At 29.0% G+C, this 27,956-nt stretch overlaps 1 protein-coding gene across 2 annotated transcripts; it reads right to left on the bottom strand.

Moving 5' to 3' along the window:
- Positions 1-592: 592 nt before the first annotated feature.
- On the bottom strand, positions 593-27,956 carry LOC119607610 (T-cell leukemia homeobox protein 3). 2 transcript variants are annotated; one of them, XM_037961596.1, is made up of 4 exons: positions 27,776-27,956; positions 19,803-20,185; positions 10,473-10,701; positions 593-1,091 (listed from the first exon to the last, which is right to left on the bottom strand). In XM_037961596.1, the coding sequence occupies exons 1-4, from the start codon at positions 27,928-27,930 to the stop codon at positions 890-892; spliced, it is 969 nt and encodes a 322-aa protein (XP_037817524.1). In that variant the 5' UTR covers positions 27,931-27,956; the 3' UTR covers positions 593-889. The 2 variants fall into 2 exon arrangements, with proteins under 2 accessions (XP_037817524.1, XP_037817525.1); XM_037961597.1 differs by lacking the exon at positions 27,776-27,956 and adding an exon at positions 25,111-25,168 and having other exon boundaries at positions 594-1,091.

Genomic DNA, 27,956 nt, shown 5'->3' with positions numbered 1-27,956 from the left:
ACTCAAATTAGTTACTAAGAGATGGGTTAAAATAAAGATTTAATTAAGAGAAAAAACAATTTGTTCGAATAAAAAGTGTTGATAGTTTAAGGTGGGGTCGTCTAAAACTATTGCGTGCTGAAGGTATTTTTTATCTAGTTATCTAGGCAATGAGCGTGGGAATTGAATAAATAAAACTGCCAATTTGTTAAATTTTTTTTTGTTTCAAAGTAATTTTCTATATTTTTTTTTAGATTTAAGCATTTTTCCAATTGTATTTTTTTTCTTTTTGTCAAGTTTTAAATTACAAGCAAATTATAAAGATTATTACAGTTTTTAAATAACTTTTTTTTGTTTTTCTTTAATAATTGTTTTAAATAAATGACTTATTTTTGTAAAACATTAAATACTAATCGTATATTTTATTTATTATTATGATTTTTTTGTTAAATATTTAGTTTTAAGTTTTATGGTATTTATAATATTTTTAGTTTATTTAAGTGCATTGCTATTGATTATCCTTTTTTGTTTTTTCCTTTACTATTGCTTTTTTTAAGTAGGTTTTATTAAATTTGACTTAATTTATTTTTATTAATAAAAAATAGCTTAAAAATACAACTTAATTTAACAAAAAAATATATATTTGGGTTTATTACTATTTACAGTTTATTTTAAAGAGATACAACAGCTGTTTTTTGTTTAAGGATTTTTATATTTTTACTTAAATTAAAAAAAATATATTTAGCAAACCTACTCTAAGTGAAATCTACAGTTTATTTCAAATTTTTTCTGTTTTTTTTATTTTAATACAATTTTAGCCATTTTTGTAAGATTTTAGTTTTTTTTTGTATTTACACTTTTGTTTTTATCACATGTGATTTAAGTTTTCTTTTGAGAAGTTTTTACGGCTTTAACATCCCGCTGCATGCGATGCTTCGGCCCAGGGCTGTAAGCCATGTAATGCTGCCAAAGGTGCTCCATTGACCGTTTGCGTGGTTAGGGGCGCTGATGGCGGTGGAGCAAAACCTTTACTTATGGCCTCGGCTTGCAGTGACAACATTAAACGATTCGCTGCCTGACGTTCAGCTTCACGTTCTTCGGCGGTTTGGCGTCTGCAATTAGAACAGAAGGAAAATGTTTAAAATAAGTTGTAAAATTTTCATAATATTTATATAATGTTAGGAAATTAAAAAAAGATATATCCTTTAAAGCCACAAATAAAGCCAAAAATAACAATCTGGATCCATTTACATATATACTTTAAAGAATTTTAATAATAAAACTCATTTAAAAATCATGGCGTTTTTTGTTTAATTTTTCTTTAAACTTTCTAAATACTTTCAAAAAAATTTAAAAAATCTCTTAGGACACTTCATAGTTATAAAATGCCTTTCCACCTCCTCCCCCATCAAAAGTAATTTTCAAATTTAATTTTTATCATGACTCACAGGTTGGGGGTTTTTTTAATCTATTCAACTTAAAATAAATGATGATTATTTTTAAGATATTGCAAACTAAAGTTGTTGTGGTTAAATCAGCAAAATCCTTTGTGGCTTTTTAGACAACAAAATCATTTTAATTACCATCTTAGGCAATTTAAAGGCATAAAATAAGTAAAATGAACTTTCTAGAGGTCTTAGTAGAAATACTTAGGGAAAATATACTGTTTGCTTTGTAAAGAGAAGCATCTGTTTTCTAAACATTTTGTAGTAAAAATTTATTATTAAAATGGTTTCTTAGATTTTTCTTACGGGTGTTGGAAGACCTTTTTAAGTTAAGTTATGTTGTAATAATGTTTTAAATTTAAATTTATTGCCAAATAAATATTAAAAGCCATAAGCAGCCAAAGACATTTTAAAGACGAAGGGAAAAAGAGACACATTTATAGTAGGAGTCAGAAATGGGCTTAATTAAGACTTAAGAGATTGGGAATCATTGAAAATAAGGTATTGTTGGTATCATCGGACGACCAGACTCTTTCAATGTTTGTTTTTTTTTTTCGTAAATAAAATCTGTTTGTACAATTCTTTTTGAAGGTTGCAGATATCTTGGGGATTCAAACCTTATATAGTAAAGTAGAGGTAATTAGTTAGTTATTTAGTAAGTTAGTTAGTTAGTTAGTTAGTTAGTTAGTTAGTTAGTTAGTTAGTTAGTTAGTTAGTTAGTTAGTTAGTTAGTTAGTTAGTTAGTTAGTAGTTAGTTAGTTAGTTAGTTAGTTAGTTAGTTAGTTAGTTAGTTAGTTAGTTAGTTAGTTAGTTAGTTAGTTAGTTAGTTAGTTAGTTAGTTAGTTAGTTAGTTAGTTAGTTAGTTAGTTAGTTAGTTAGTTAGTTAGTTAGTTAGTTAGTTAGTTAGTTAGTTAGTTAGTTAGTTAGTAGTTAGTTAGTTAGTTAGTTAGTTAGTTAGTTAGTTAGTTAGTTAGTTAGTTAGTTAGTTAGTTAGTTAGTTAGTTAGTTAGTTAGTTAGTTAGTAGTTAGTTAGTTAGTTAGTTAGTTAGTTAGTTAGTTAGTTAGTTAGTTAGTTAGTTAGTTAGTTAGTTAGTTAGTAGTTAGTTAGTTAGTTAGTTAGTTAGTTAGTTAGTTAGTTAGTTAGTTAGTAGTTAGTTAGTTAGTTAGTTAGTTAGTTAGTTAGTTAGTTAGTTAGTTAGTTAGTTAGTTAGTTAGTTAGTTAGTTAGTTAGTTAGTTAGTTAGTTAGTTAGTTAGTTAGTTAGTAGTTAGTTAGTTAGTTAGTTAGTTAGTTAGTTAGTTAGTTAGTTAGTTAGTTAGTTAGTTAGTTAGTTAGTTAGTTAGTTAGTTAGTTAGTTAGTTAGTTAGTTAGTTAGTTAGTTAGTTAGTTAGTTAGTTAGTTAGTTAGTTAGTTAGTTAGTTAGTTAGTTAGTTAGTTAGTAGTTAGTTAGTTAGTTAGTTAGTTAGTTAGTTAGTTAGTAGTTAGTTAGTTAGTTAGTTAGTTAGTTAGTTAGTTAGTTAGTTAGTTAGTTAGTTAGTTAGTTAGTTAGTTAGTTAGTTAGTTAGTTAGTTAGTTAGTTAGTTAGTTAGTTAGTTAGTAGTTAGTTAGTTAGTTAGTTAGTTAGTTAGTTAGTTAGTTAGTTAGTTAGTTAGTTAGTTAGTAGTTAGTTAGTTAGTTAGTTAGTTAGTTAGTTAGTAGTTAGTTAGTTAGTTAGTTAGTTAGTTAGTTAGTTAGTTAGTTAGTTAGTTAGTAGTTAGTTAGTTAGTTAGTTAGTTAGTTAGTTAGTTAGTTAGTTAGTTAGTTAGTTAGTTAGTTAGTTAGTTAGTTAGTAGTTAGTTAGTTAGTTAGTTAGTTAGTTAGTTAGTTAGTTAGTTAGTTAGTTAGTTAGTTAGTTAGTTAGTTAGTTAGTTAGTTAGTTAGTTAGTTAGTTAGTTAGTTAGTTAGTTAGTTAGTTAGTTAGTTAGTTAGTTAGTTAGTTAGTTAGTTAGTTAGTTAGTTAGTTAGTTAGTAAGTAAGTTAGTTGTAACATCCGAAGAAATGAAACTACACAGAGGGAAAAAGAAATATACACGCTTGGTACCAAATCGACACCGAACTGTTTTTAGTTTTTCAATACCATCCGTTGTCAAAGTATATTCATACATACGTACGGCAACACTATGTAATGTTGATAACATTGCAGCAATTCGTTGTCGGAATCTAAATTTTATGCATGTCCGTTGTCTAAATGTTAACAAACGTAGTTAGCTGACTATTGACAAACAATCCGTTACCAATAGTGAGCTTACCACGTTTGTTAACATTTCGACAACGGATGTGCACAAAATTGCGACAAGATTTCGACAACGAATTGTTGCAATACATAGTGTTGTCGTACGTATGTATATACTTTGACAACGGATGTTATTGAAAATCTTTGGTGTCAATTTGGTACCTTTTCTTTTTCCCTCTGTGTAGGCCGCTATTAGGTCCGTTGAATGCTGTTTCACTAGAGTCGAACTCAAGACCCCCTTCTCAATAAATTTATTACCTAACAACTATTTTTATATAAATTCCGTATGATTATAAATTATTTATTTTTGAAAGTTTTCGTTTTATGACCAATTTTTAAATGTTAAAAGTTTTCCTTACAACTTTTTGTCAATATTTTATGAATTTTTTTTTCTTTTTGTTTCTTTCAAATATATAAATATTTTTATCTATAGTCTTTATAACTTTATTTATTCCTTCACTCTTTTCATATCTTTCTTTCAAATTATTGAAGTGTTTGTTTTTTCCAACATTTATATACTGATCTTTACTACCACTTTTTCTAAGGCATTGTGTTTTTCGTTTCGGTTTGGAAGTTGTTATCCACACGCAATAATTCATGTCGTACAACTTTGATTAATAAAGAAAAAATAAAATAACGTTCATTCATATTGTATTGTAAATAATTGTATCAAAATACTCGTAAAAGAAACAATTTTAAAGCAAATTGAAATGTCTATGGATTGAGGCAGCAATTGTATTAATCCTTTCAATAATTGTATCGGTTTTAAATATTTTTAATTTATTTTTAACTGGAGAAGAAAAAAAAACGATATGAGTCATGCTTTAAAACTTACTCATAATAAAGTTTTCAAAACATACGATGGTTCCTGTATATGTTTTAAGTTGAAGCAATAAATTAAGTTCTCTTGAAACAATTTGAATATTTAAGAAGCTACTATCATCATATATTTTAAATAAAAGTTGCAAACTAATTCTTATAAGTCACACATCTTCTTTTTATTAATTATCCTTTCAACAACTTCACTTTTCACTTTATTCATTTACTCATATTCTATCAAGTATAATGATAATTAAATCCACTTGAAATTGATATTTATACACATACCTACACATGAGCATAAATAATTAAGTAAGTTTTTCCCTGATAAACCAAACTCATATAAAATCATCGTTCATAAATGAATATATAATTAATAAATATTTGGGGCTGGAAAAAATTATACATTTTAACAAGAAAACTTGTTGACACTAAGAATGAAAACTAAAACTATTCCGACAAATAACATATTACATACTTACAAGTGAAATCATACATATTTTTCTCTAATTTAACATAACGAAAGCTTAATATTAAAATGATTTACTTTAACAATAAACTTGTATCTTAAAGTTTTCCTCTCGCCCCCAAAAACCTCAATTTTTTTATTATTATGAAATATTCAATATGGCCTCAACTACCCTCTGTGTTTATAAAGTTTATTATCCTCCCTCTTTTTTTGATGTATATATTTTTGGAAGGATGGATATATAAATGATGACTCCATTTACTTTGGTCTTTACAGACAAACGTTTAAATAATTATTATCATTATTGCGCAAACTCCTATTTTCTTTTTTGAGCTTTTTCCTGTTAAGTTGGAGGGTTTATTTAGTTTGCGGAATATATCCTCGTAGTTTTTGTTTTTAAGTACTTGGCTTGTATTTAAAATATTATAATTAACCTTAAATTATTTATGAGAACATTAAGGAAATAATATAGTCTGAGTGAAAAGTTGTTGTTTTTAAGCGTTTAGAGAGTTATAATAATACAATAATTATATCGTCTTAAAGGGAATTTAAATAAAGTTGATTTTTAGGCTTTAATTTTAAAGATCAGAAGGTAAAATTACTTTTTAGTTTAAAAAGCAAAAGTGACCTAATGTCATCACCAAGTAAACAATAAAGTGTCTATCTATCTATCTATCTATCTATCTATCTATCTATCTATCTATCTATCTATCTATCTATCTATCTATCTATCTATCTATCTATCTATCTATCTATCTATCTATCTATCTATCTATCTATCTATCTATCCTATCTATCTATCTATCTATCTATCTATCTATCTATCTATCTATCTATCTATCTATCTATCTATCTATCTATCTATCTATCTATCTATCTATCTATCTATCTATCTATCTATCTATCTATCTATCTATCTATCTATCTATCTATCTATCTATCTATCTATCTATCTATCTATCTATCTATCTATCTATCTATCTATCTATCTATCTATCTATCTATCTATCTATCTATCTATCTATCTATCTATCTATCTATCTATCTATCTATTATCTATCTATCTATCTATCTATCTATCTATCTATCTATCTATCTATCTATCTATCTATCTATCTATCTATCTATCTATCTATCTATCTATCTATCTATCTATCTATCTATCTATCTATCTATCTATCTATCTATCTATCTATCTTTCTTTCTATCTATCTATCTATCTATCTATCTATCTATCTATCTATCTATCTATCTATCTATCTATCTATCTATCTATCTATCTATCTATCTATCTATCTATCTATCTATACATCTATCGACATTCTCATTTAAAATCTCTTTAATAGTTCATGGTTAATAGATTTCTAGTTTATTTCACATAGAAATCCAAAACATTTTCCTTATTTTAATTTTGATTTATGGAAAAACTATTTGTGGTTTAAAGTTTTTCACATCTAACTTCCCAAAAGTAAAATAATAAAATCATTTTTCTCTGCTGCATAAACAAAACAAATTTTTCAAAAACTCATTTATAATGGTTGCCAAAAACTAAAAGAAAAACAACTACAACAATTGCAATAACGAAAACTTTACCAATTTAACCATAAACTTGTATAAATTTTTAATTAGAAATTTATTTCAAAAATTTCAACACTACACATCCTTGTACTCAAATACTACACACACACACGCATCTTCTTTCAAATGTTAGAGTTAAATTTACAATTAACTTTGCTCCTTTTTCTTACCAAGAAGATAAATTATAGTGGCAAGATTTTTTCAGGTGGTAAATTAATTTGTGTTTATTTATACATAAGTGTATGTAATATGTATGTATGTTGTTAGTTAATTCTTAGTAAAATATATGTTTTGACTAATTAAATTGTTTCCGTTTTTCCTTATTTTCTCCTTGTGGCTTTAGTCAAATTTAAGAAGATTTATTTTCTTTTAAGAGGAAGCTTAAGGCAAAGCAGTGAAAAAGCAATAACAATTATATTTAATTATATTAAATGTTGTTGTTACATTGAGGAAAGAAAAAACATTTTGATATACTTTCAAGTATAAACTTGACATATAACAGATCTAAAGCTGTCAAATTGTAAGACATTAACATTTGTAATCACAATAACGGAAAAAAGTTGCATACAAATGTTTTCTGTTTTTTTCCAAACTGATTTTAAGGGTAGTAAAATATAAACGTTAACTATGTTATGCTTGAAATCTTAACTTACTGTTACTTTAACAATGAAACATGTCATTAAATTATTGATTTAAATGTCTGTTATTTTGTGATATTTTTCCCGTTTACATTTCATTTAAATTAAATATGTATTGTATACAGTTTTAATCGCGTGTTAAATATAGCATTGTTTTAATTTACTTTTTTTACGGAGACATTGATTACAGGTCTATTATTATAATTAAATTATTTAAAAGAGTTTATTTATATAAAATCCTAACTTTTCTGAAGAGCTGATATAAATGTTTGACAAAATAAAGTAAAAAATCGGGGGATTTAGTGAAAAACTGGAAATTTGTGTTTTCTTAACGTTTTCTTTAATTTTTAATAAAGACTTTCTCCATTGAGTTACGCAAAAATTTATGAAACTTAAACATTAAAGGGAGGTTTAGTATCTGCATCTAAATAAGAATACATAGATAAGGGCCCCAATGGTACTTCACCAGGGAAAATGTGGCTTGACTTAATAGTACTTTTTTGTTCTGGTATTGTAGAAAGACTTATTTTGACAAAAATTATACTGAACTTTTTTAAGAATTAGGGAAAAGGGGTATTTTTTAAGCCCCCTTCACACGAGCACACAAGTAATATGATCTGTCAAAATTTTGTGTAGAAGAGAACGGATGGGATCGTCTAAACGCAATATGTAATGAAACCATCACACATTGAGAGAAAATACGGATGGAAAATTTGACAGTCGTATGGCTCTCTTCATTTTTTGAAATGATTCAAAAAACAAGCAAGTCGCATTAGATCAGGGATGTATTTTTATGTAAACACATAAAAAAAAAGTGAAACAGCTGTTCCATCTTACTTTGTTATTGTTTTATATCAATCGTGTAAACACAAAAAATATAAATCATGCGACTTTTATTCTCTTTTTTGTCATACGGATGGAATTTCATTTTACTTTTTCATTAGACTTGTCGTACGTAAAGTGTGACCGTGTGAAGGGTCCTTTAGTACCTTTTCGATTTGATGCTTATAAAACCTTTAGACCTCCTCTAAGTTATCAAATAGCATTATATAGCTGTAGGTGAGAGATACGTTTTTGTACATTTTATAATACATTTTACGTTTTTCTAGTTAATTTGCTTAGAATCATAAATGAGAGCAAATGACGCCATTTTACTACATTCGAACATTTTTCAAAGTGTCGTAAAAACAATGTCAACAAAAAACACATGGTTTTTTATATTCCATCAAAAAACTGAAATAAAATTAATAAAACAACCCTCATTAGTGCTAATGAAACATAATAAACATAATGGGGGGTGGACGGATATAAACAATTTACAAACAAAAGGTTTCCATTTTATTTCTTTTCATATTTAACAACTTTTTTCCAATGAATTTAAATAAATAACAAAGTATATAACAAAAAATAAAAACAAAATGGCAGCGGATTAACTTAGACCTCCAACTCATAAAAATATATTAGAAAACTAAGCGATATAAATCTAAATAATAATCGTTTTAATACTTTGGGCTTAATTGAGTTGTTGCTTATCGAAATAGATTCTAATGACAAATGGTCATTCCATTTGCTCGTTTACAAGGGAAATTTATACAGAAAAAGTTAAATGATTTAATACATGCATTTTAGACATTTAGAAAGAGAAATAGATATATAAATAAATTTAGTTTTTTTCTATTTATAAGCATTGTTAAATTAATGAAAGATCATTAACTAACTAACTAAATACTTATGTATGTATGTATGTATGTATGTATGTATGTAACTATATATGAATATTTGTTTTGTAATTAAACATTTCAAATATTTTAACTGATATTGTCAACATGATAGAGGAATTTATTACTAGTCAACAGCAATTGAATTATTATTTAAACGTTTTTTATTTCGTAATATGTGTTCATTCATTTATTTATAAACAAATGTTATAAAAAAAGAATAACAATTTATGGTTTAATGATAATTATAGTTGATTTTTCCATTGAATATTTATTTTTCTGTTGCTAAATCTAAAACTATTGAAATTATATTTAATTTATTAAATATGTTTAATGAAAGTAAAATACTATTTAATTGCTAAATAATATCAGAAATCTATGTAATCATGTCTTCTTCCCCCTCATATTCAAATGTTATTATACATATGTAAATGAAATTATGGCATTTCGTGCAGTTCACAAATTATTTTCAATAAAAATTTTTCCTCCAACTTCAAATTAAATTCTTGTTTTCTATAGCTATAGGTATTTTGCTTAATTTATTTATTTAGTTATTTATATGTTTATTTAATCAGTTGTATAATTTTTGCTATTTAAGCGTGTAAATTTCAAATTCAAATTTTCAATTTGTTTATGAACGTTAGTTGTTGACTGTATTTAAATGAGTTTTGATATGTTTTTAATTATTATTATTGTTGTTAACAAATCAAATGTTTTTGATTAATTTTCGAAAGTGCTTAATAAAAATTAATGAGCCATATTAAGTTTTAGAGGTGCTTAATATCATCTCTATAATTTAGGAAAAACTGTACTAATTTTGGAACTTATTGTTCCAGAAAGTATACTGACCAGACATATTTTTTTTATGCTTAATTGAGACTTCTTTAAGGAATAATCTTTATTGCCTTTTATGGTACTTTTGAATACTTTTATGGTACGTACTTTGGTTCTAGTTCAGTTCTAGTTCAGTTCTATTTCAGTTCTATTTCAGTTCTAGTTCAGTTCTAGTTCAGTTCTAGTTCAGTTCTAGTTCAGTTCTAGTTCAGTTCTAGTTCAGTTCTAGTTCAGTTCTAGTTCAGTTCTAGTTCAGTTCTAGTTCAGTTCTAGTTCAGTTCTAGTTCAGTTCTAGTTCAGTTCTAGTTCAGTTCTAGTTCAGTTCTAGTTCAGTTCTAGTTCAGTTCTAGTTCAGTTCTAGTTCAGTTCTAGTTCAGTTCTAGTTCAGTTCTAGTTCAGTTCTAGTTCAGTTCTAGTTCAGTTCTAGTTCAGTTCTAGTTCAGTTCTAGTTCAGTTCTAGTTCAGTTCTAGTTCAGTTCTAGTTCAGTTCTAGTTCAGTTCTAGTTCAGTTCTAGTTCAGTTCTAGTTCAGTTCTAGTTCAGTTCTAGTTCAGTTCTAGTTCAGTTCTAGTTCAGTTCTAGTTCAGTTCTAGTAATTCATTCTAGTTCAGTTCTAATTTAATTTTATTTCGGTTCTAGTTGAGTTCAAGTTTAGATCTCGTTTCTGTTGCTTCTAAATTCTTAAATTTTTAGTGTAAAATGCTTAATTTTCTAAAACTCACCTCCATTTCGTTCTTCTATTCTGGAACCACGTTTTCACCTGAGCATCAGTCATTTTTAAACCTCTCGCCAAAGCAGCTCTCTCCGCAGATGCTAAATATTTTTGCTTGTGAAATCTTTTCTCCAATTCGGCCACCTGTATGCGTGTGAATGAAGTCCTGGGCTTTTTCCTCTTTGGTGGTGTACGATTCTGGTAGGGATGACCTATGCGACGGGCAATGGGAAAGGCAGCTGTAAAGAAACAAATAAAAACCACACATAAGACAAATTATTTTATAAATTATTAGATATAAAACAACTTAATAAATAAACGTCCCTCCAAATAAAAAAAAACTGATCCTTTAATTGATTTCTAAAAAAGGTAAAAACAATTAACGCAACTATAAATTTTCCCAGATAACAAGCAATTTCCGATATTTACTTCCGCACAACAAACAGCCAGAGTCCCGCCGCTACCTGGCGAGCGTGAACAAGTGTTTGTATAAGGGACATTAAGGAGTTTTTGTTTCCAATAGAAAACGAAACTATTTAAGTGGTTACTCTAACAAACATTGATATGGATAAACACATATTGACTTAATTACTACTTTACTTACTGTGTATAACGTAGCGTTTTTAGGCCATTAGCTGCTGAGAAGGAAGGAGTGAATGAATGACTCTTACCTGCTGTGAAATCAATTAGACGTTTAACTAACCTACAAAAGTTAGGGCGCGAGTTCTAGTAAATATTATTTAACCATTTGAAATGGTCTACTATTTCCTAATTGTTAATGTTTGTTTTGTGTGTAGGCTGACATAGGGAAGAAGTAGAAAAATGTCCTGCTTAAAACGCCACTTTCAAAGTGTTTAATTTATGTTGTTGTTGTTGCTATTACTGTTCTTGGGCATTAACGCACGCGACAATTTTTGTTGTCGCGTAATTTTTTTTGAAACCTTAAGTTGAGTCATTTGTTGGTGACATAAAATATACTACAACAACATTTAAGAAAGAAACAAATGAATGAATGGAATGAGTGAGTGACTAGTCGGTCGGTTGTCTGACTGACCCAGACTTTTGTTGTCGCAGAACATGCTAATGCACCGAACAGTTGAAAGAACAGGCGTGCAACCATTGATGGCTGGCTGGCTTGTTGGTCAGATGAACGGACTGAATGGCAGACAGACAGGCCAACCTTTTAAAATTCTTTAAGATCGTAGAGTTTTTGTTATGTTTCATGACGTCGTCGTCATCATCATTATTGTCGTTGTTTTATACGTTTGGCTTTTATTAGGTGCGATAAGAAACGCGTAGAGACATTTTTTGTTAAATAAGAATATTCAGCTAGAGTTGCCAGCATTAAATCATTTCAAAATTTTTAATAAACAGTAATCAAGTTGTAACGAAGCTAGCAATTTACATTTGTCAATTTTCTCACCGCTTGATTCAACAGACAAATAAAACCCAAACTTCATAAATCAGTTGTGTATTTGAAAATTATCAATGGACAATTTTAAAAATTTTACTTTGGCAACCCTTCTTCTTATAACCTCCTTTCATGCGTTTAAATTTTTTATATTTGTTTTCACAAATTAGCCATTTTTATTAAAGAGTTTTCAAAAACGACATTTACAAAATGTTTTACAATTAATAAAATATTAAATTCTTTATTATAACGCTAAGGCCGAACAAAAAAACGCTTTAACTTCTACCACAACATCTCCAACATATCTCATTCTTATTCATATTGTTTGTTGCATTATCTTCCGTGGGTTTTTTTTTTGGTTTTTTGTTCCAAAACTGTATTTGCGTCCTCTTGTAGTGTTTTGTCGCCAGCTTATCTTAATAGCTCCGTCGAAGTACAATAATTGGCGCCTCCGCGGAAATTGTATGGATTGGTTGTATATGTTAACCAATTTTTCTTTATGAACGAATACTTTACGTAGCTGTTGGTGTTTGGTTTTTTGGTCAAAATTATTTTTTTTTTTTGTTTTTCGAAGTAATTTTGTTGTTGGTATTTTGTTTTATAGCAACAGTCTGAAAGTGGTTGCTTAAACGATACATTGACATCGAACAATTAATTATGAAAGCGTTGTAAATATAAAAAGGTGAATGGAGGTTTTGATAGTGTTAATGAACATTTGTTTAATTTTATTAAATAAAAAACTCTTTTGTTTTAAAACAAAACTTCTTAAACTAAAGTTAACATAAAATATATTATTACTACTTTCTTAAGGCATAATCATATTGTACAAATATTTGACCCAAAAGTTCGAGTTCAGTTCTAGTCGGGATCTACTTCAGTTCTAGTTCAGTTTTAGTTCAGTTCTAGTTTAGTTCTAGTTCAGTTCTAGTTCAGTTCTAGTTCAGTTCTAGTTCAGTTCTAGTTCGGTTCTAGTTCAGTTCTAGTTCAGTTCTAGTTCAGTTCTAGTTCAGTTCTAGTTCAGTTCTAGTTCAGTTCTAGTTCAGTTCTAGTTCAGTTCTAGTTCAGTTCTAGTTCAGTTCTAGTTCAGTTCTAGTTCAGTTCTAGTTCGGTTCTAGTTCAGTTCTAGTTCAGTTCTAGTTCAGTTCTAGTTCAGTTCTAGTTCAGTTCTAGTTCAGTTCTAGTTCAGTTCTAGTTCAGTTCTAGTTCAGTTCTGGTTCAGTTCTAGTTCAGTTCTAGTTCAGTTCTAGTTCAGTTCTAGTTCAGTTCTAGTTCAGTTCTAGTTCAGTTCTAGTTCAGTTCTAGTTCAGTTCTAGTTCAGTTCTAGTTCAGTTCTAGTTCAGTTCTAGTTCAGTTCTAGTTCAGTTCTAGTTCAGTTCTAGTTCAGTTCTAGTTCAGTTCTAGTTCAGTTCTAGTTCAGTTCAAGTTCAGTTCTAGTTCAGTTCTAGTTCAGTTCTAGTTCAGTTCTAGTTCAGTTCTAGTTCAGTTCTAGTTCAGTTCTAGTTCAGTTCTTGTTCAGTTCTAGTTCAGTTCTAGTTCAGTTCTAGTTCAGTTCTAGTTCAGTTCTAGTTCAGTTCTAGTTCAGTTCTAGTTCAGTTCTAGTTCAGTTCTAGTTCAGTTCTAGTTCAGTTCTAGTTCAGTTCTAGTTCAGTTCTAGTTCAGTTCTAGTTCAGTTCTAGTTCAGTTCTAGTTCAGTTCTAGTTCAGTTCTAGTTCAGTTCTAGTTCAGTTCTAGTTCAGTTCTAGTTCAGTTCTAGTTCAGTTCTAGTTCAGTTCTAGTTCAGTTCTAGTTCAGTTCTAGTTCAGTTCTAGTTCAGTTCTAGTTCAGTCTAGTTCAGTTCTAGTTCAGTTCTAGTTCAGTTCTAGTTCAGTTCTAGTTCAGTTCTAGTTCAGTTCTAGTTCAGTTCTAGTTCAGTTCAGTTCTAGTTCAGTTCTAGTTCAGTTCTAGTTCAGTTCTAGTTCAGTTCTAGTTCAGTTCTAGTTCAGTTCTAGTTCAGTTCTAGTTCAGTTCTAGTTCAGTTCTAGTTCAGTTCTAGTTCAGTTCTAGTTCAGTTCTAGTTCAGTTCTAGTTCAGTTCTAGTTCAGTTCTAGTTCAGTTCTAGTTCAGTTCTAGTTCAGTTCTAGTTCAGTTCTAGTTCAGTTCTAGTTCAGTTCTAGTTCAGTACTAGTTCAGTTCTAGTTCAGTTCTAGTTCAGTCTAGTTCAGTTCTAGTTCTAGTTCAGTTTCTAGTTCAGTTCTAGTTCAGTTCTAGTTCAGTTCTAGTTCAGTTCTAGTTCAGTTCTAGTTCAGTTCTAGTTCAGTTCTAGTTCAGTTAGTTTAGTTCTAGTTTAGTTCAAGTTAAGTTCTAGTTCAGTTTTTTAATTTTCTATTTATTTAATTTTTTCCAGTGTATTCAAATTGAACATAAATATTTATATCTATTGCGTGCAGTTCTTGTAAATTCTAACCCCTTCAAAAGTGTTAAACTGACAAATCATGTTGTTTATTAAGGTTTTCTTCGTATTTTTGCGAAAATGTTTATTAAAAATTTAACAACATAAAGACATAAAAATCAATATTGATGTTATTTACAAAACGTTTTTTATTTCAAAGCCATTTTTTCTCATCTTGGATGTAATATCAATTTCAATAAAAAGCCATTTTAAGCCATAAATATAAACAACAAACCCATCAAATCATGGCAACATGATGCTCCAATTGTAACTGTTACTCAAAAAAGGGTTTATATATGTATAACAATTTAAGTAGGTATATCATATCTAAACATATAACAACCACATATGATTTTTTATAGGGACTTTTAAGGGGGGATTTAAAAAAATTTAAATTTGAGGAAAAATGTATAGCATGTATGTATGCAAAAATACATTTTCCTGTTTCTGGTTTTATTTATTTTTAAAACAAAAATATGGAGGGTTGGTTTTACTTATGACTTTGTGTTTCCTGTTAAACAGAAAGTTTTTCCTTTTTCTTTAAATTTTTTCTTTCTCTAAAATATTCCAAAGGGATGTTTTACGACTGTTTTAAGAAAAGTTGAATGTTTTAAAACAAAAATAAACGTTTCATTCGTGTTAGAAATGAACGAGTGTTTGTGTGTGTGGCTATAAACCATAAGCCAAGTTAGTAACTGTAATGGAAAAAGCTTTTAACATGAATTATAAATATGCATGTTTATGCCAAGAAATATTGTTTTTTTTTTTCAGCTAGCTACAAATATAAATACATTTACAAAAAGGAACATGGTATAGGTTTTTTATAGATGATGTATTTAAGGTTAAGAAATTCATATTTATATGTACATATACAGACATAAAGTTGTAAATTTGCCGGAAATATGTATCAAGATTTTGTAGGAAATATTTAAAATCAAAAATATATATTTGATTGAAAAATTAAGAATTTTGTTTATTGTTTTTTCGTTATTTGCTTAATTTATTAGTTAAATTTGATAAATAAAATAAACATATTTTAAATACACTAGTTTAGTTCTAGTTCAGCTATTAAGTTCTAGTTCAGTTATAGTTCAGTTCTAATTTGAAATTTATTCGTTTTTTCCTCTGTTTCTACAGCCATTGTAAACTTACTACATTTTCTTTATTTGAAAGATCACTTTGCTAGAGTAGTTTAAAAATTTACATTTAATTATATTAATGTGACAGAGACGTTAAAATGTCGACGTAGTGCAACGCATCTGTAGCAAAAATGAAAGAAAGATAAATTAGATAGATGATGATGGCATTCTTTAACGTTTCATTTCATATAACATCTCCAGTATTTTCCTTTCATTATTTTTTGTTTCCACCAAACAGCATCTGTACATGGAAAATCACGTGCAACGTGTGCCACAAACATTAACAGCACCAGCACTCAGCCAATATGTATGGAAAAAGTCGTATAAAATAAAGTACAAAAAATGCCAAAGAATATAAATGAACGTTGTTGTTCTTTTAAATGCGTATGTTGCTACTGTATTTCTGCAGCAGAAGCGCAAGTACTTGAAGAAGGCAGACTAAGGCAGTAAATTCCAAACTAACACCACATACATCAATGCGAAAGAAAGTCAGACCAGGCACAATGCGTTTTATAGGCCAAAACCATCAAAAAAAAAGAGGCATAAAAAAGCGTATAACGAAAACATTAAAGACAAGCCACAATGATTGCCACATAGCACGCACTCAATAAAATTGAAAAAAATAAATAAAACAACAATTACCTCACAAACAAACCCTTGATATGGAATTGCAGCAGCTACAAGAAACAAGCAAAGCATACGACCAATTTCATCTCGTCTTTTATAGAAAATGTTAAACTTATTAAAATTTTTGCAGTAACCAAACCTGCCTCCTCAGCCACACTTGCTCCTTCACAATTTACTGCTTTAGTTGTTGGCTAATAAGTATGATCAGAGAAGTCTTTTAAGGTAACAAGCATATCGGCATGTCATACGCTTGCTTAAAGCAAAAAAGAAAAAAAACTAATACCCAACTGATTGCCTGGTTGCTTTGGTTACAAGCACCTACAGGGAAGCTGTGATGATGATACACTTTTGTGGAGTACTTTTACTAAAGTATCCTTTTTAATGTTTATGTATTGTGTGTTCTACTTGTATTTGTATTTTTATAAATCCTTTGGCTCATTGAGTAAAGTAGGAAAACATGTTTGCTTTCAGTGTACAATCTCACCTTTATTTAAGCCTGATACTTTAAACCGCCCAGAAGTTTTACATGTTTTTGTGTGGTTGTTTGTGTTTTGATTTTGCTTCGTTTTAAGAGTTTTTATATAAACAAAATTTGCATAATGTTGCTGATCGTTTAAAAGTGCACTTGTTCAAAAATCATGAGCCTAAGACAGTGGTGTGTTAAGGATGAAATATGAAGACTCACATTTTAACAATTGCACACGTATCATCCACATCTCCTTGTAATGTCTGAGGAGTCATGAATATAGTTCAGTACTAGTTCAGTTCTAGTTCAGTTCTAGTTCAGTTCTAGTTCAGTTCTAGTTCAGTTCTAGTTCAGTTCTAGTTCAGTTCTAGTTCAGTTCTAGTTCAGTTCTAGTTCAGTTCTAGTTCAGTTCTAGTTCAGTTCTAGTTCAGTTCTAGTTCAGTTCTAGTTCAGTTCTAGTTCAGTTCTAGTTCAGTTCTAGTTCAGTTCTAGTTCAGTTCTAGTTCAGTTCTAGTTCAGTTCTAGTTCAGTTCTAGTTCAGTTCAGTTCTGTTCTAGTTCAGTTCTAGTTCAGTTCTAGTTCAGTTCTAGTTCAGTTCTAGTTCAGTTCTAGTTCAGTTCTAGTTCAGTTCTAGTTCAGTTTTATTTCGATTCCAGTTCACTTCTATTTTGGTTCCAGTTCAGTTCAAGTTTAGTTTCAGTTACCCAAAACAAGTGACGTTTTTCTTCCCTATAAATGTATTCTAAACCACTGTACATTATCAAAATATGTTACAATAACAACAATCACCAAACTGTTTTTCAATTTCCAGCCACATTATTCGTTCATTCATTAGTTAAATGATAATTTGTTGTAGTATAAACTTCAATTGTATCAATATTAAAATGACAATGTTCGGTATAAATCCTCAAAGTGACCTCCATGATGCTAAAGATAAAACAACGTTTTTGAATTTAATCACAAACACACACACACAGAGAGAGCGCACATTTTAAGCTCTACTTTAATGCTTCAATAAACATTTGTATTGATTTGAATAAAAAGAACAAAAACAAATAAAGCTTCCTTTCAAAACTGAGCACAAAAACTTAAAGTATCAAACATTTGCCGCTTTAACCGATTTGACATAAAGTGTCGGCTTGATGATCACGCACACACACAGTCAGTCCTCGTTTGTGGCATCCTTAAGATAGACTTGATTTTTGTGTATTTTTATTAATTTGCATACAACAGCCTTTAAATCAAGCTTAATTTCGATATAGTGTTGTGTTTTTGTTTGTTTTGTTTTTGCAACTATTTTAATGATGTGATTAACATGACTTTTTAATTTCAACCTGTATACCGAATTAATTACCATTTGGGAGGTCGGTTTTTTTATAACAATTCTAATACAAATTTCGAAATCGAAATGACGTTAGAGTTTTACTGCCGTGACTGTGCAAAAGATTTATCTTGCTCATCAGCAGCAACATCAAAGTCATTTCAAATACAAATTAAATTCTTAAAAATACAAAAGGAGTCAATTTCACCACATTTGAATATATTGAGCTTTTATTGGCGTCACACAAAATAAATGTCAAATGTATTAATGCTTTTTATTAAATGAATTTCCTTTCCAATGTTTTGCTTTGATTGCTGGTCGTTAAAGGGTTAAGGCATTATCACTTTAATGTTGATTTTTTTCTCATTCTCATGTGTGAGTGTATTCCTTGACTGGAGTTTGTACCTTTATTAAGGTTGTATTTGAGTTTTTTTTTTTATGGTGCGTGTTGATAAGCTGGCGCCTTTGGCTTTTTTTCTACGTTACCTTTTCAGCTTCCATAAACTATATTGACTCTTTGTCGAAAATGATTTATGAACATTTTTTCTTATGGTTTCAATAATAAACTTATGTAGGTGGTCATGTTGGAGTTACTGATTGTTGAAGTGGTAGCTTTTAAAAGACAATTATAATATTATTTTTGTTTTCTTCTCCTATATGATAAACGGAAGTTGTTCGAGATTGTTTGGAGTTTTATTGGTGACGAGATTGAAAGTATTAAGAGCAACTAATTATCATTCTTAATGAGGTTTTTAATATGAAAAATAACAGTTAAAGTTTAACACTTAATTTTAAAGCTCTTTTGTTAAGTTTCAGTTTTCTTTGGCAATAAAACGCTTTTAGAAAACTTTTACGGAATTGTGATTAAGCTTTCTGTCTACTGAAGACAAACACTTAGTTTTAGGGATATTTTTGAACAAAAGTTTTCTTAAAAGCTTTTATAAGTCTTAAGTTTAACACTGAATTTTGAGGTTACATTTTTAAGTTCCATTTTAGTTAGCTAAGTTACAAATTTCTATAGAAATTAAAAGCTTTTATATAGTTTTTATAAAATTTTGATCTAATATAGTTAAAGCTTTCTTGGTAACAAAGTTTAGCATGTTTGATTAAAGCTATTTATAAACTAAAGTGTTTCTAAACAGTTTTAAACTTTCATGGTATCAATTGGAAATTTGTTTATAAAAAAAAGCTTTTAAATATTGAAAATTCCAATAATTAAACTTTAATTAAGCTTGAATATTGATTATATGCCAATGTTGAGAAATGTAGAAAGAATTGCATCTAACTATGGATCAAGAAATTTTTACGTTGGTGGAGCTATAGGAGCTTTTTTTATGTAGAGCTTTTACTTAACTTTTTAGTATAAAATATACCATTCAATTAAATTTCAGAATGATATTTGATTTTTCTAAAATACAATGCAATAGGAAATATTTCAGAAAAATGCTGTTGAACTTGTTGTTGTTTCTGACTATATCACTTAATTTAGGAAATTACAAAGTAGATTATCTGTTAACAAAATTTTGCCCTTTTTTCAATTTAACTTTCAATAAACTTCATGTTTTTTAATCAACTTGAAAAGCAAGTTGCTACTTCCGTTGCAGCAAAACACATCAACGAAAAAGTTTACAATTTTATGATTTTCTGCTCAAATAAAAACAGAATATTCTTCCAATAAACTCTGCTATTTTAAGACAGAAAAAAGCTCAAACAAATTTTATGGGTATTTAAAAAATTTACTTTGAAACTTGTTAAAAAATCCTTATATAACTTTGATATAATTAAAACAAAAAATATGCAAATAACCTGAGGCTAGCGTGGCACCCCACTGTGCGAATAAGTGCTGTTTGTCCAAAAACATTAACACACATTAGTAGCTCATTAACCATATTTATGTTAATGTCTTATTCATTTAATTTAATAACGAAGAAGCTCATGCTTAACTCACCTGCCAGTCTGTCTTTAACGGCTTGATGCGCCAGCGCAGCATGATGTAAAGGCGGTAAGGCCCATGTTAATGGTGTCCGTTGTGGTGGTACTCTTAAAACATGACCCGCTGCAGCAGCTGCCGCTGAGGGATATAGATGTGGATATGTGTAAAGTGCAGTAGCACCGCCATATGTTGATGAGGCTAAACTTGTGGCCAATTTATAGGCGGCCAAATCTTGTTCATTTTGTAAATCCTGTTCACTCAATTTATTACTATTGCTATTGTTGTTGTTGTTATTATTATTGTTGTTGTTATGCTCGAAGGGTTTTGAAAGCAGGCGCGATATACTAAAAGGCAGATTTTCACTAGACGAGGAACGGGTTTGTTCTGACTGTGTTTCACTGGAAATGGGAGAAGAGATAAAGATAATTAGAAAAAAGTAATATAACATGCTTTATGTTAACACTTTCAATTCTTAGTAAACTTAGGATATAAGCACATTTTGCAAATATTTCACTAAATAACGAAAATGAAAATGTTACAAATGTACTTGTATTTGTCAGATATTTGAAAAACTTATTAAAATTATTTACTGAAAGTTTTAATTAAGCTTTTTTCCTCAAATATTTGTTTAATATGATGTGACTTGTTTATTAATTTTTTGCTGGGTTGTTGTTATCATTGACGCAATAGCTCTTCAATTGTAAACAACGAAAATAAAAATCGTGTTATTTTTTACATTTATAACGAATATGATTCAGTCTAGAGCTGGTATTAAAAGTAGTTTTATTTAATAAAACTATAAATCAAAAAAAGCTTTTAAAAATTTAGTTTCAAAGTAAAAACGTGACCAAAAAAAAAGAAACTTAAATCAATACTTGTTTTATATTATTCTTCACAAATATTGCGTGTTCTTTTCCCTTGAATCTCATGAAAAACAAAAAAAAAAAAAAAATTCATTTATTAGCATTTTTTCAACATACATTTACAAAAACAAACAAAAATTAATGAGTTTTACAAGAACTGTCACAGATAAAAAATAAATTCATATAAAAATTTGTTTTCATTTTGTATTGATCATGAATGCATGTGTTTAAATGTGTGTTTGACACACAAAAAAACATGTTAAAAGAAATAACAACAAAAAGTTATTAATTAAGTTTGTTTTTAAATCAAGAAAAAAATTGTAAACAAATGACAGTAAAATTGCAATGTTGATGCTAAAATATACTTACATACATACATGTTTGTTCAAATGTGTGTTGAATTGTTTACAAACAAACAAATTTATTTTTTTGCTCAGAGAGAATTAGATTTGCTGCAGTAAGCATATCAGCCATGTAAACCCACGCAACTCTTGTATACAAAAGATAATGGTGTATAATTGTATGTTTGTTTGCATGAATGTTTACATAATAATGGCAGCTCTAAGTTCTTGAGTAGTAAATGCAAAAAAGGAACAACAAAAACCGTATACAGTTGATCATGATTACTTAATACAGTAGCCAAACAAACAGCAACAATTTATAAAGATTTATGTTTGATATGAAATTGAGACATTTGCGTGACCATTGATGGATTAAATCTGTTTTATTTTTTTTTTTATTTTCGTTAGTGTTTTTATTTATTTATGAATTAAATGCTTTTTGCTTATTGCTGAAGGTTATAATGAATGAATAATACTATTAACTAGGTTTACTTGTACGTTGTGTTGTACTACATACTATTCAATTAGCTGATGGAGTAAGATTATTAAAAATAAAGTAAATAATGAATATCGGGGAAAACAAATATTGAAATGAGAACTCGATTAAAAGCTATAAAAATAATTTATTACCTTCTTCCTTAGTAAAATCAACCAACAAATAAACTCTCTAATAAGTATGTACAAAAAACACAAAAAAACGTAACATTGTTAATAGTTTTAACAAGTCATAAAATTAGCTTTAGGTGGGTAATAAAATTTGAAAGTTTATCTCGTATAATATTTAACAGGGATGGAAAACACAGTAGTATTGTAGTTCTTCGGAATTTAATAAAATATCACATGCTTAGAAAGGAACCTTTATAAAAAAATAGTACTTATTTAGGTTTTAAAGGACTAAACTAATTTAGACTAGAATATATATTATAGATTAGACTAGACTGTAGAGTAGACTATAGACTAGACTATAGACTAGATTATAGACTAGACAATAGAATAGACTAGACTAGACTAGACTATAGATTAGACTACAGATTAGACTACAGACTAGACTACTGACTAACTATAGACAAGACTATAGACTAGACTATAGATTAGACTATAGATTAGACTATAGATTAGACTATAGACTAGACTATAGACTAGACTATAGACTAGACTATAGACTATAGACTAGACTATAGTCTAGACTATAGACTAGACTAGACTATAGACTAGACTATAAACTAGACTATAGACTAGACTATAGACTAGACTATAGACTAGACTATAGACTAGACTATAGACTAGACTATAGACTAGACTATAGACTAGACTATAGACTAGACTATAGACTAGACTATAGACTAGACTATAGACTAGACTATAAAATTAGCTTTAGGTGGGTAATAAAATTTGAAAGTTTATCTCGTATAATATTTAACAGGGATGGAAAACACAGTAGTATTGTAGTTCTTCGGAATTTAATAAAATATCACATGCTTAGAAAGGAACCTTTATAAAAAAAATAGTACTTATTTAGGTTTTAAAGGACTAAACTAATTTAGACTAGAATATATATTATAGATTAGACTAGACTGTAGAGTAGACTATAGACTAGACTATAGACTAGATTATAGACTAGACAATAGAATAGACTAGACTAGACTATAGATTAGACTATAGATTAGACTACAGACTAGACTACTGACTAACTATAGACAAGACTATAGACTAGACTATAGATTAGACTATAGATTAGACTATAGATTAGACTATAGATTAGACTATAGATTAGACTATAGACTAGACTATAGACTAGACTATAGACTAGACTATAGACTAGACTATAGTCTAGACTATAGACTAGACTAGACTAGACTAACTAGACTAGACTAGACTATAGACTAGACTATAGACTTAGACTAGACTATAGACTAGACTATAGACTAGACTATAGACTAGACTATAGACTAGACTATAGACTAGACTATAGACTAGACTATAGACTAGACTATAGACTAGACTATAGACTAGACTATAGACTAGACTATAGACTAGACTATAGACTAGACTATAGACTAGACTATAGACTAGACTATAGACTAGACTATAGACTAGACTATAGACTAGACTATAGACTAGACTATAGACTAGACTATAGACTAGACTATAGACTAGACTAGATAGACTATAGACAAGACTATAGACTAGACTATAGACTAGACTATAGACTACACTATAGACTAGACTATAGACTAGACTATAGACTCGACTATAGACTAGACTATAGACCAGACCATAGACTAAACTATAGACTAGACTATAGACCAGACTATAGACTAGACTATAGACTAGACTATAGACTAGACTATAGACTAGACTATAGACTAGACTATAGACTAGACTATAGACTAGACTATAGACTAGACTATAGACTAGACTATAGACTAGACTATAGACTAGACTATAGACTAGACTATAGACTAGACTATAGACTAGACTATAGACTAGACTATAGACTAGACTAGATAGACTATAGACTAGACTATAGACTAGACTATAGACTAGACTAGATAGACTATAGACTAGACTATAGACTAGACTATAGACTAGACTATAGACTAGACTATAGACTAGACTATAGACTAGACTATAGACTAGACTATAGACTAGACTATAGACTAGACTATAGACTAGACTATAGACTAGACTATAGACTAGACTATAGACTAGACTGTAAACTAGACTATAGACTAGACTATAGACTAGACTATAGACTAGACTATAAACTAGACTATAGACTAGACTAGACTATAGACTGGACTATAGACTTGGCTATAGACTTGACTATAGACTAGACTATAAACTAGACTAGACTATAGACTAGACTGTAGACTACACTATAGACTAGACTATAGACTAGACTCTATAGACTAGATTGTGGGTAATAAAATTTGAAAGTTTATCTCGTATAATATTTAACAGGGATGGAAAACACAGTAGTATTGTAGTTCTTCGGAATTTAATAAAATATCACATGCTTAGAAAAGAACCTTTATAAAAAAATAGTACTTATTTAGGTTTTAAAGGACTATACTAATTTAGACTAGAATATATATTATAGATTAGACTAGACTGTAGAGTAGACTATAGACTAGACTATAGACTAGATTATAGACTAGACAATAGAATAGACTAGACTATAGACTAGACTATAGACTAGACTATAGACTAGACTACAGACTAGACTATAGACTAGACTATAGACTAGACTATAGACTAGACTATAGACTAGACTATAGACTAGACTATAGACTAGACTATAGACTAGACTATAGACTAGACTATAGACTACACTATAGACTAGACTATAGACTAGACTATAGACTCGACTATAGACTAGACTATAGACCAGACCATAGACTAGACTATAGACTAGACTATAGACCAGACTATAGACTAGACTATAGACTAGACTATAGACTAGACTATAGACTAGACTATAGACTAGACTATAGACTAGACTACAGACTAGACTATAGACTAGACTATAGACTAGACTATAGACTAGACTATAGACTAGACTATAGACTAGACTATAGACTAGACTATAGACTAGATAGACTATAGACTAGACTATAGACTAGACTATAGACTAGACTATAGACTAGACTATAGACTAGACTATAGACTAGACTATAGACTAGACTATAGACTAGACTATAGACTAGACTATAGACTAGACTATAGACTAGACTATAGACTAGACTATAGACTAGACTGTAAACTAGACTATAGACTAGACTATAGACTAGACTATAGACTAGACTATAAACTAGACTACAGACTAGACTAGACTATAGACTGGACTATAGACTTGGCTATAGACTTGACTATAGACTAGACTATAAACTAGACTAGACTATAGACTAGACTGTAGACTACACTATAGACTAGACTGTAGACTACACTATAGACTAGACTATAGACTAGACTCTATAGACTAGATTGTAGACTTGACTATAGAATATGTTAATTTTTTTAATTAGTTTTCAATTTAAAAAATATCCTAAAGCTGAAAAACAAGATATTTAGAAATCTCCAATGCTACTCTATTTTCCAACCCTGTTTACAACTCACTCTAATAAATTAAACATTATACTGCAATTTCATTCAATCTTGAACACAGCTACACAAACACAGCAATTAAAATGTTAATTTAACAATGATTTTAACAGTTTTTCTAAGATAAAAACACACAAACAAAAACATGCACACATTAACATACACACACACTCATACTAACTGATACCTTTCAGTCAATCTGATTTTTTACGAGATCACCACAATCAATTAACTAGATCTTTTTTTGAACATCTTTAATAGTTTTCTCTATTCATTCATAGTTTTTTCTTTCCAAAAATATATCTAATCTTATGTTTGGGATTTTCAATAAAAACTAATAATTTTATAAATTTTATTGATCGTTAGTAAAAACGTTTGATTTTATTTTAATTTATTTTTAAGTTGTAGGTTTTTTTTTAAATTTTGAAACCATCAAAAACATCAATTTGCCATTAGAAAACATTTGATTTTGACATATTCAGTACATCGACATTTGTTTAAGATTTTATTGTTTTATTTTTCCATACTTGTATTTTATGGTTTTTTAATAAAAAACATTTTTGTATTATATTTTTCATTTATTTATTTACATATAATATTTATTTATTCATAGCGTTTGAAATGTTAAAACATTGTTTTTTTCTTCTTTTTGTTGTCTTGTCTTAAGTGTCAATCGTATTAATTATATTGCAGTTTTAAAGCTTGTTTTTAATTTAATGTCTTGTTTTTTTGCTGTTGTTGTTGCTTTTTGCTAATATTTATTAAAAATCATAAGTTTATAAACATTTAATACAAGTTAAGACATTTTAATAAAAATCAAATTAAACAGAAAAAAATAATAATGCGATTTGAAAAACAATGTTGTTAATATTTATTATTGATTATGTACATGTAGGAGTGCTGTCAGTGGGATTATTAAGGGTGTTGTTCATTTGGTTAGGAAAAATGAAAATGTTTCAAATCGTATTAAAAAAAGTTAAATGGAATTGAGTGTTTTTAAAAAGCTAAAGTTAATTAAAATTTCTAAATTCTTTTAGTATACAAGAATTTGAGTTGGACTGAATAATCGGGTTTTCGAGTATTATGAGTATTTTAGGTAAGATATTTAGGCTTTTGTCTTATTCTTAGGGAGTATAAATCTTTTAATTTCAGGTTTATGAATTGTTCCGATTTTCGCAGTACTTTTCCTCCATCAAAAATTTTACTTCCAAATTATTACTTCTAAGGAGGTTCATTCCTAATTTAGATGATAATTTTTTAATCTGTTATTTAAACTAGACGAAGGGAAGAACATGGATATTCTATATAATTTATTAATATCAGTCCGACGGAATACACTTAAAATATTCATCTTAGACTATCAGTGAAAGTTTTCATTGAGAAAGTCCATGTTTGACAAATACAGGGGCTTAGGAGAGTAATGACGGTGTACGACGATTGAGATTCAATATATTTAAACTGTACGGAAGCTGCAGGATCTATTAGTAAAACTCGTAAAAGCTTTGGGAATAGACTGAACTTTTTATAGCAAAAAAAAAAAAAAAAACCTGGAAACTTTAAGAAATTTTCGCACTATTTTTGGTAATAATCGATGGTTCAAAATCCCCTCAAATTGACGTAAATTTGAATTCCTAATGAAAAGAAAATAGACACAAAACTAGTCAATTGTGTGGTTCCTGGAAGGAAGAGATCAGTTCTTCTAGTTCTAACAATTAATGTGAAGGGACCATTGAAAGTAAAAAAGAATAAATAGTTCTTGAAATAGGTTATAGGAACTATCTATGTGTAGGTTACAAAATTTTGGGTTTTCCATTAAAAGTTGCAAAGATGCAATTTGTTTTTGACATTTCTCGAATGGGCGTGATATTGGCTTCGTGATTCTTTCTAAGTTTAGAAGCATCAGTCTATGCCAATTTAATTATGGAGATGTGATATATGTTTTAAGAAGGTTTGCAAATTATAAAATTTTTCTATCAAAGTTCATGCATTATTAATTGTGCTTTTAATTCAGCCTATTTTAGGCCATCGAAAATGTCGAAAGAGACAGGTTGTGGAGTTTTTTTTAGGTCGCTGGTATATGTCAATAGGCCAACAAAGTTAGAACAGCTTGAAATCAACATCGAACGTAAAATTCCAGATTTTTCTGCTGATTTATGTGCTTGAGTCATGGACAAATACGTCCATCACTCGTCCCAGCGCTTCCACGACAGACATTCCATAAATACAGACTCTGAAGGTATTCATTATCATTTGAATAACAGTAACAAGTAACAATTAACTGATCTGATTATAGTTCCATTATATTATTATTATATTTCTAAGACTAAAAATGCAATTTTATCATATTCTAATTCTAACGAAATAAAAAATTGTTCTTTTCGAAAAATATTAAATGTATTATTAAAGTTTTAAGTAATTAAACAAGCTGGGAGAATGATAAACATATTCATGGATATAGTAAGATTAAGTTCCGTCGGCCAAACTTGTTGGAACCAAAAACAAAATAGGTAAAAGTTTTAAGGTACTTGATTAAAAAAGCCGTCGGAAACTTAAATTCATTCCATTATCATTCATTTTGAAAAGATTTCGTCTCTTTATACCTACAGATCCAAAATTTGCTTTGCTGCAGAAATATTGGAATACATACTTGAAGACCTTTCTTTAATAGTTTTAAACTTACCTTAGGGGAGCTTCAGATTCATCATAACAACTACCACCATCCATATCGATATCTGAGCCCGTGCCACATGATAAACGGGAATCGGAATCAACGTCGACATGAATCTCTTGATCCTCAATGTCATCGCGATCATCTTCTTCATGTGAGGATGACATACTGGAGCTGTAGGGAGCCAACTTGC

The sequence above is a fragment of the Lucilia sericata genome, unplaced genomic scaffold (assembly GCF_015586225.1).
Source record: "Lucilia sericata isolate MDLA Ls3-8-SP2 unplaced genomic scaffold, ASM1558622v1 Contig000717F_arrow, whole genome shotgun sequence".
NCBI lineage: Eukaryota > Metazoa > Arthropoda > Insecta > Diptera > Calliphoridae > Lucilia > Lucilia sericata.
This window is presented reverse-complemented; position numbering and strand designations above follow the sequence as displayed.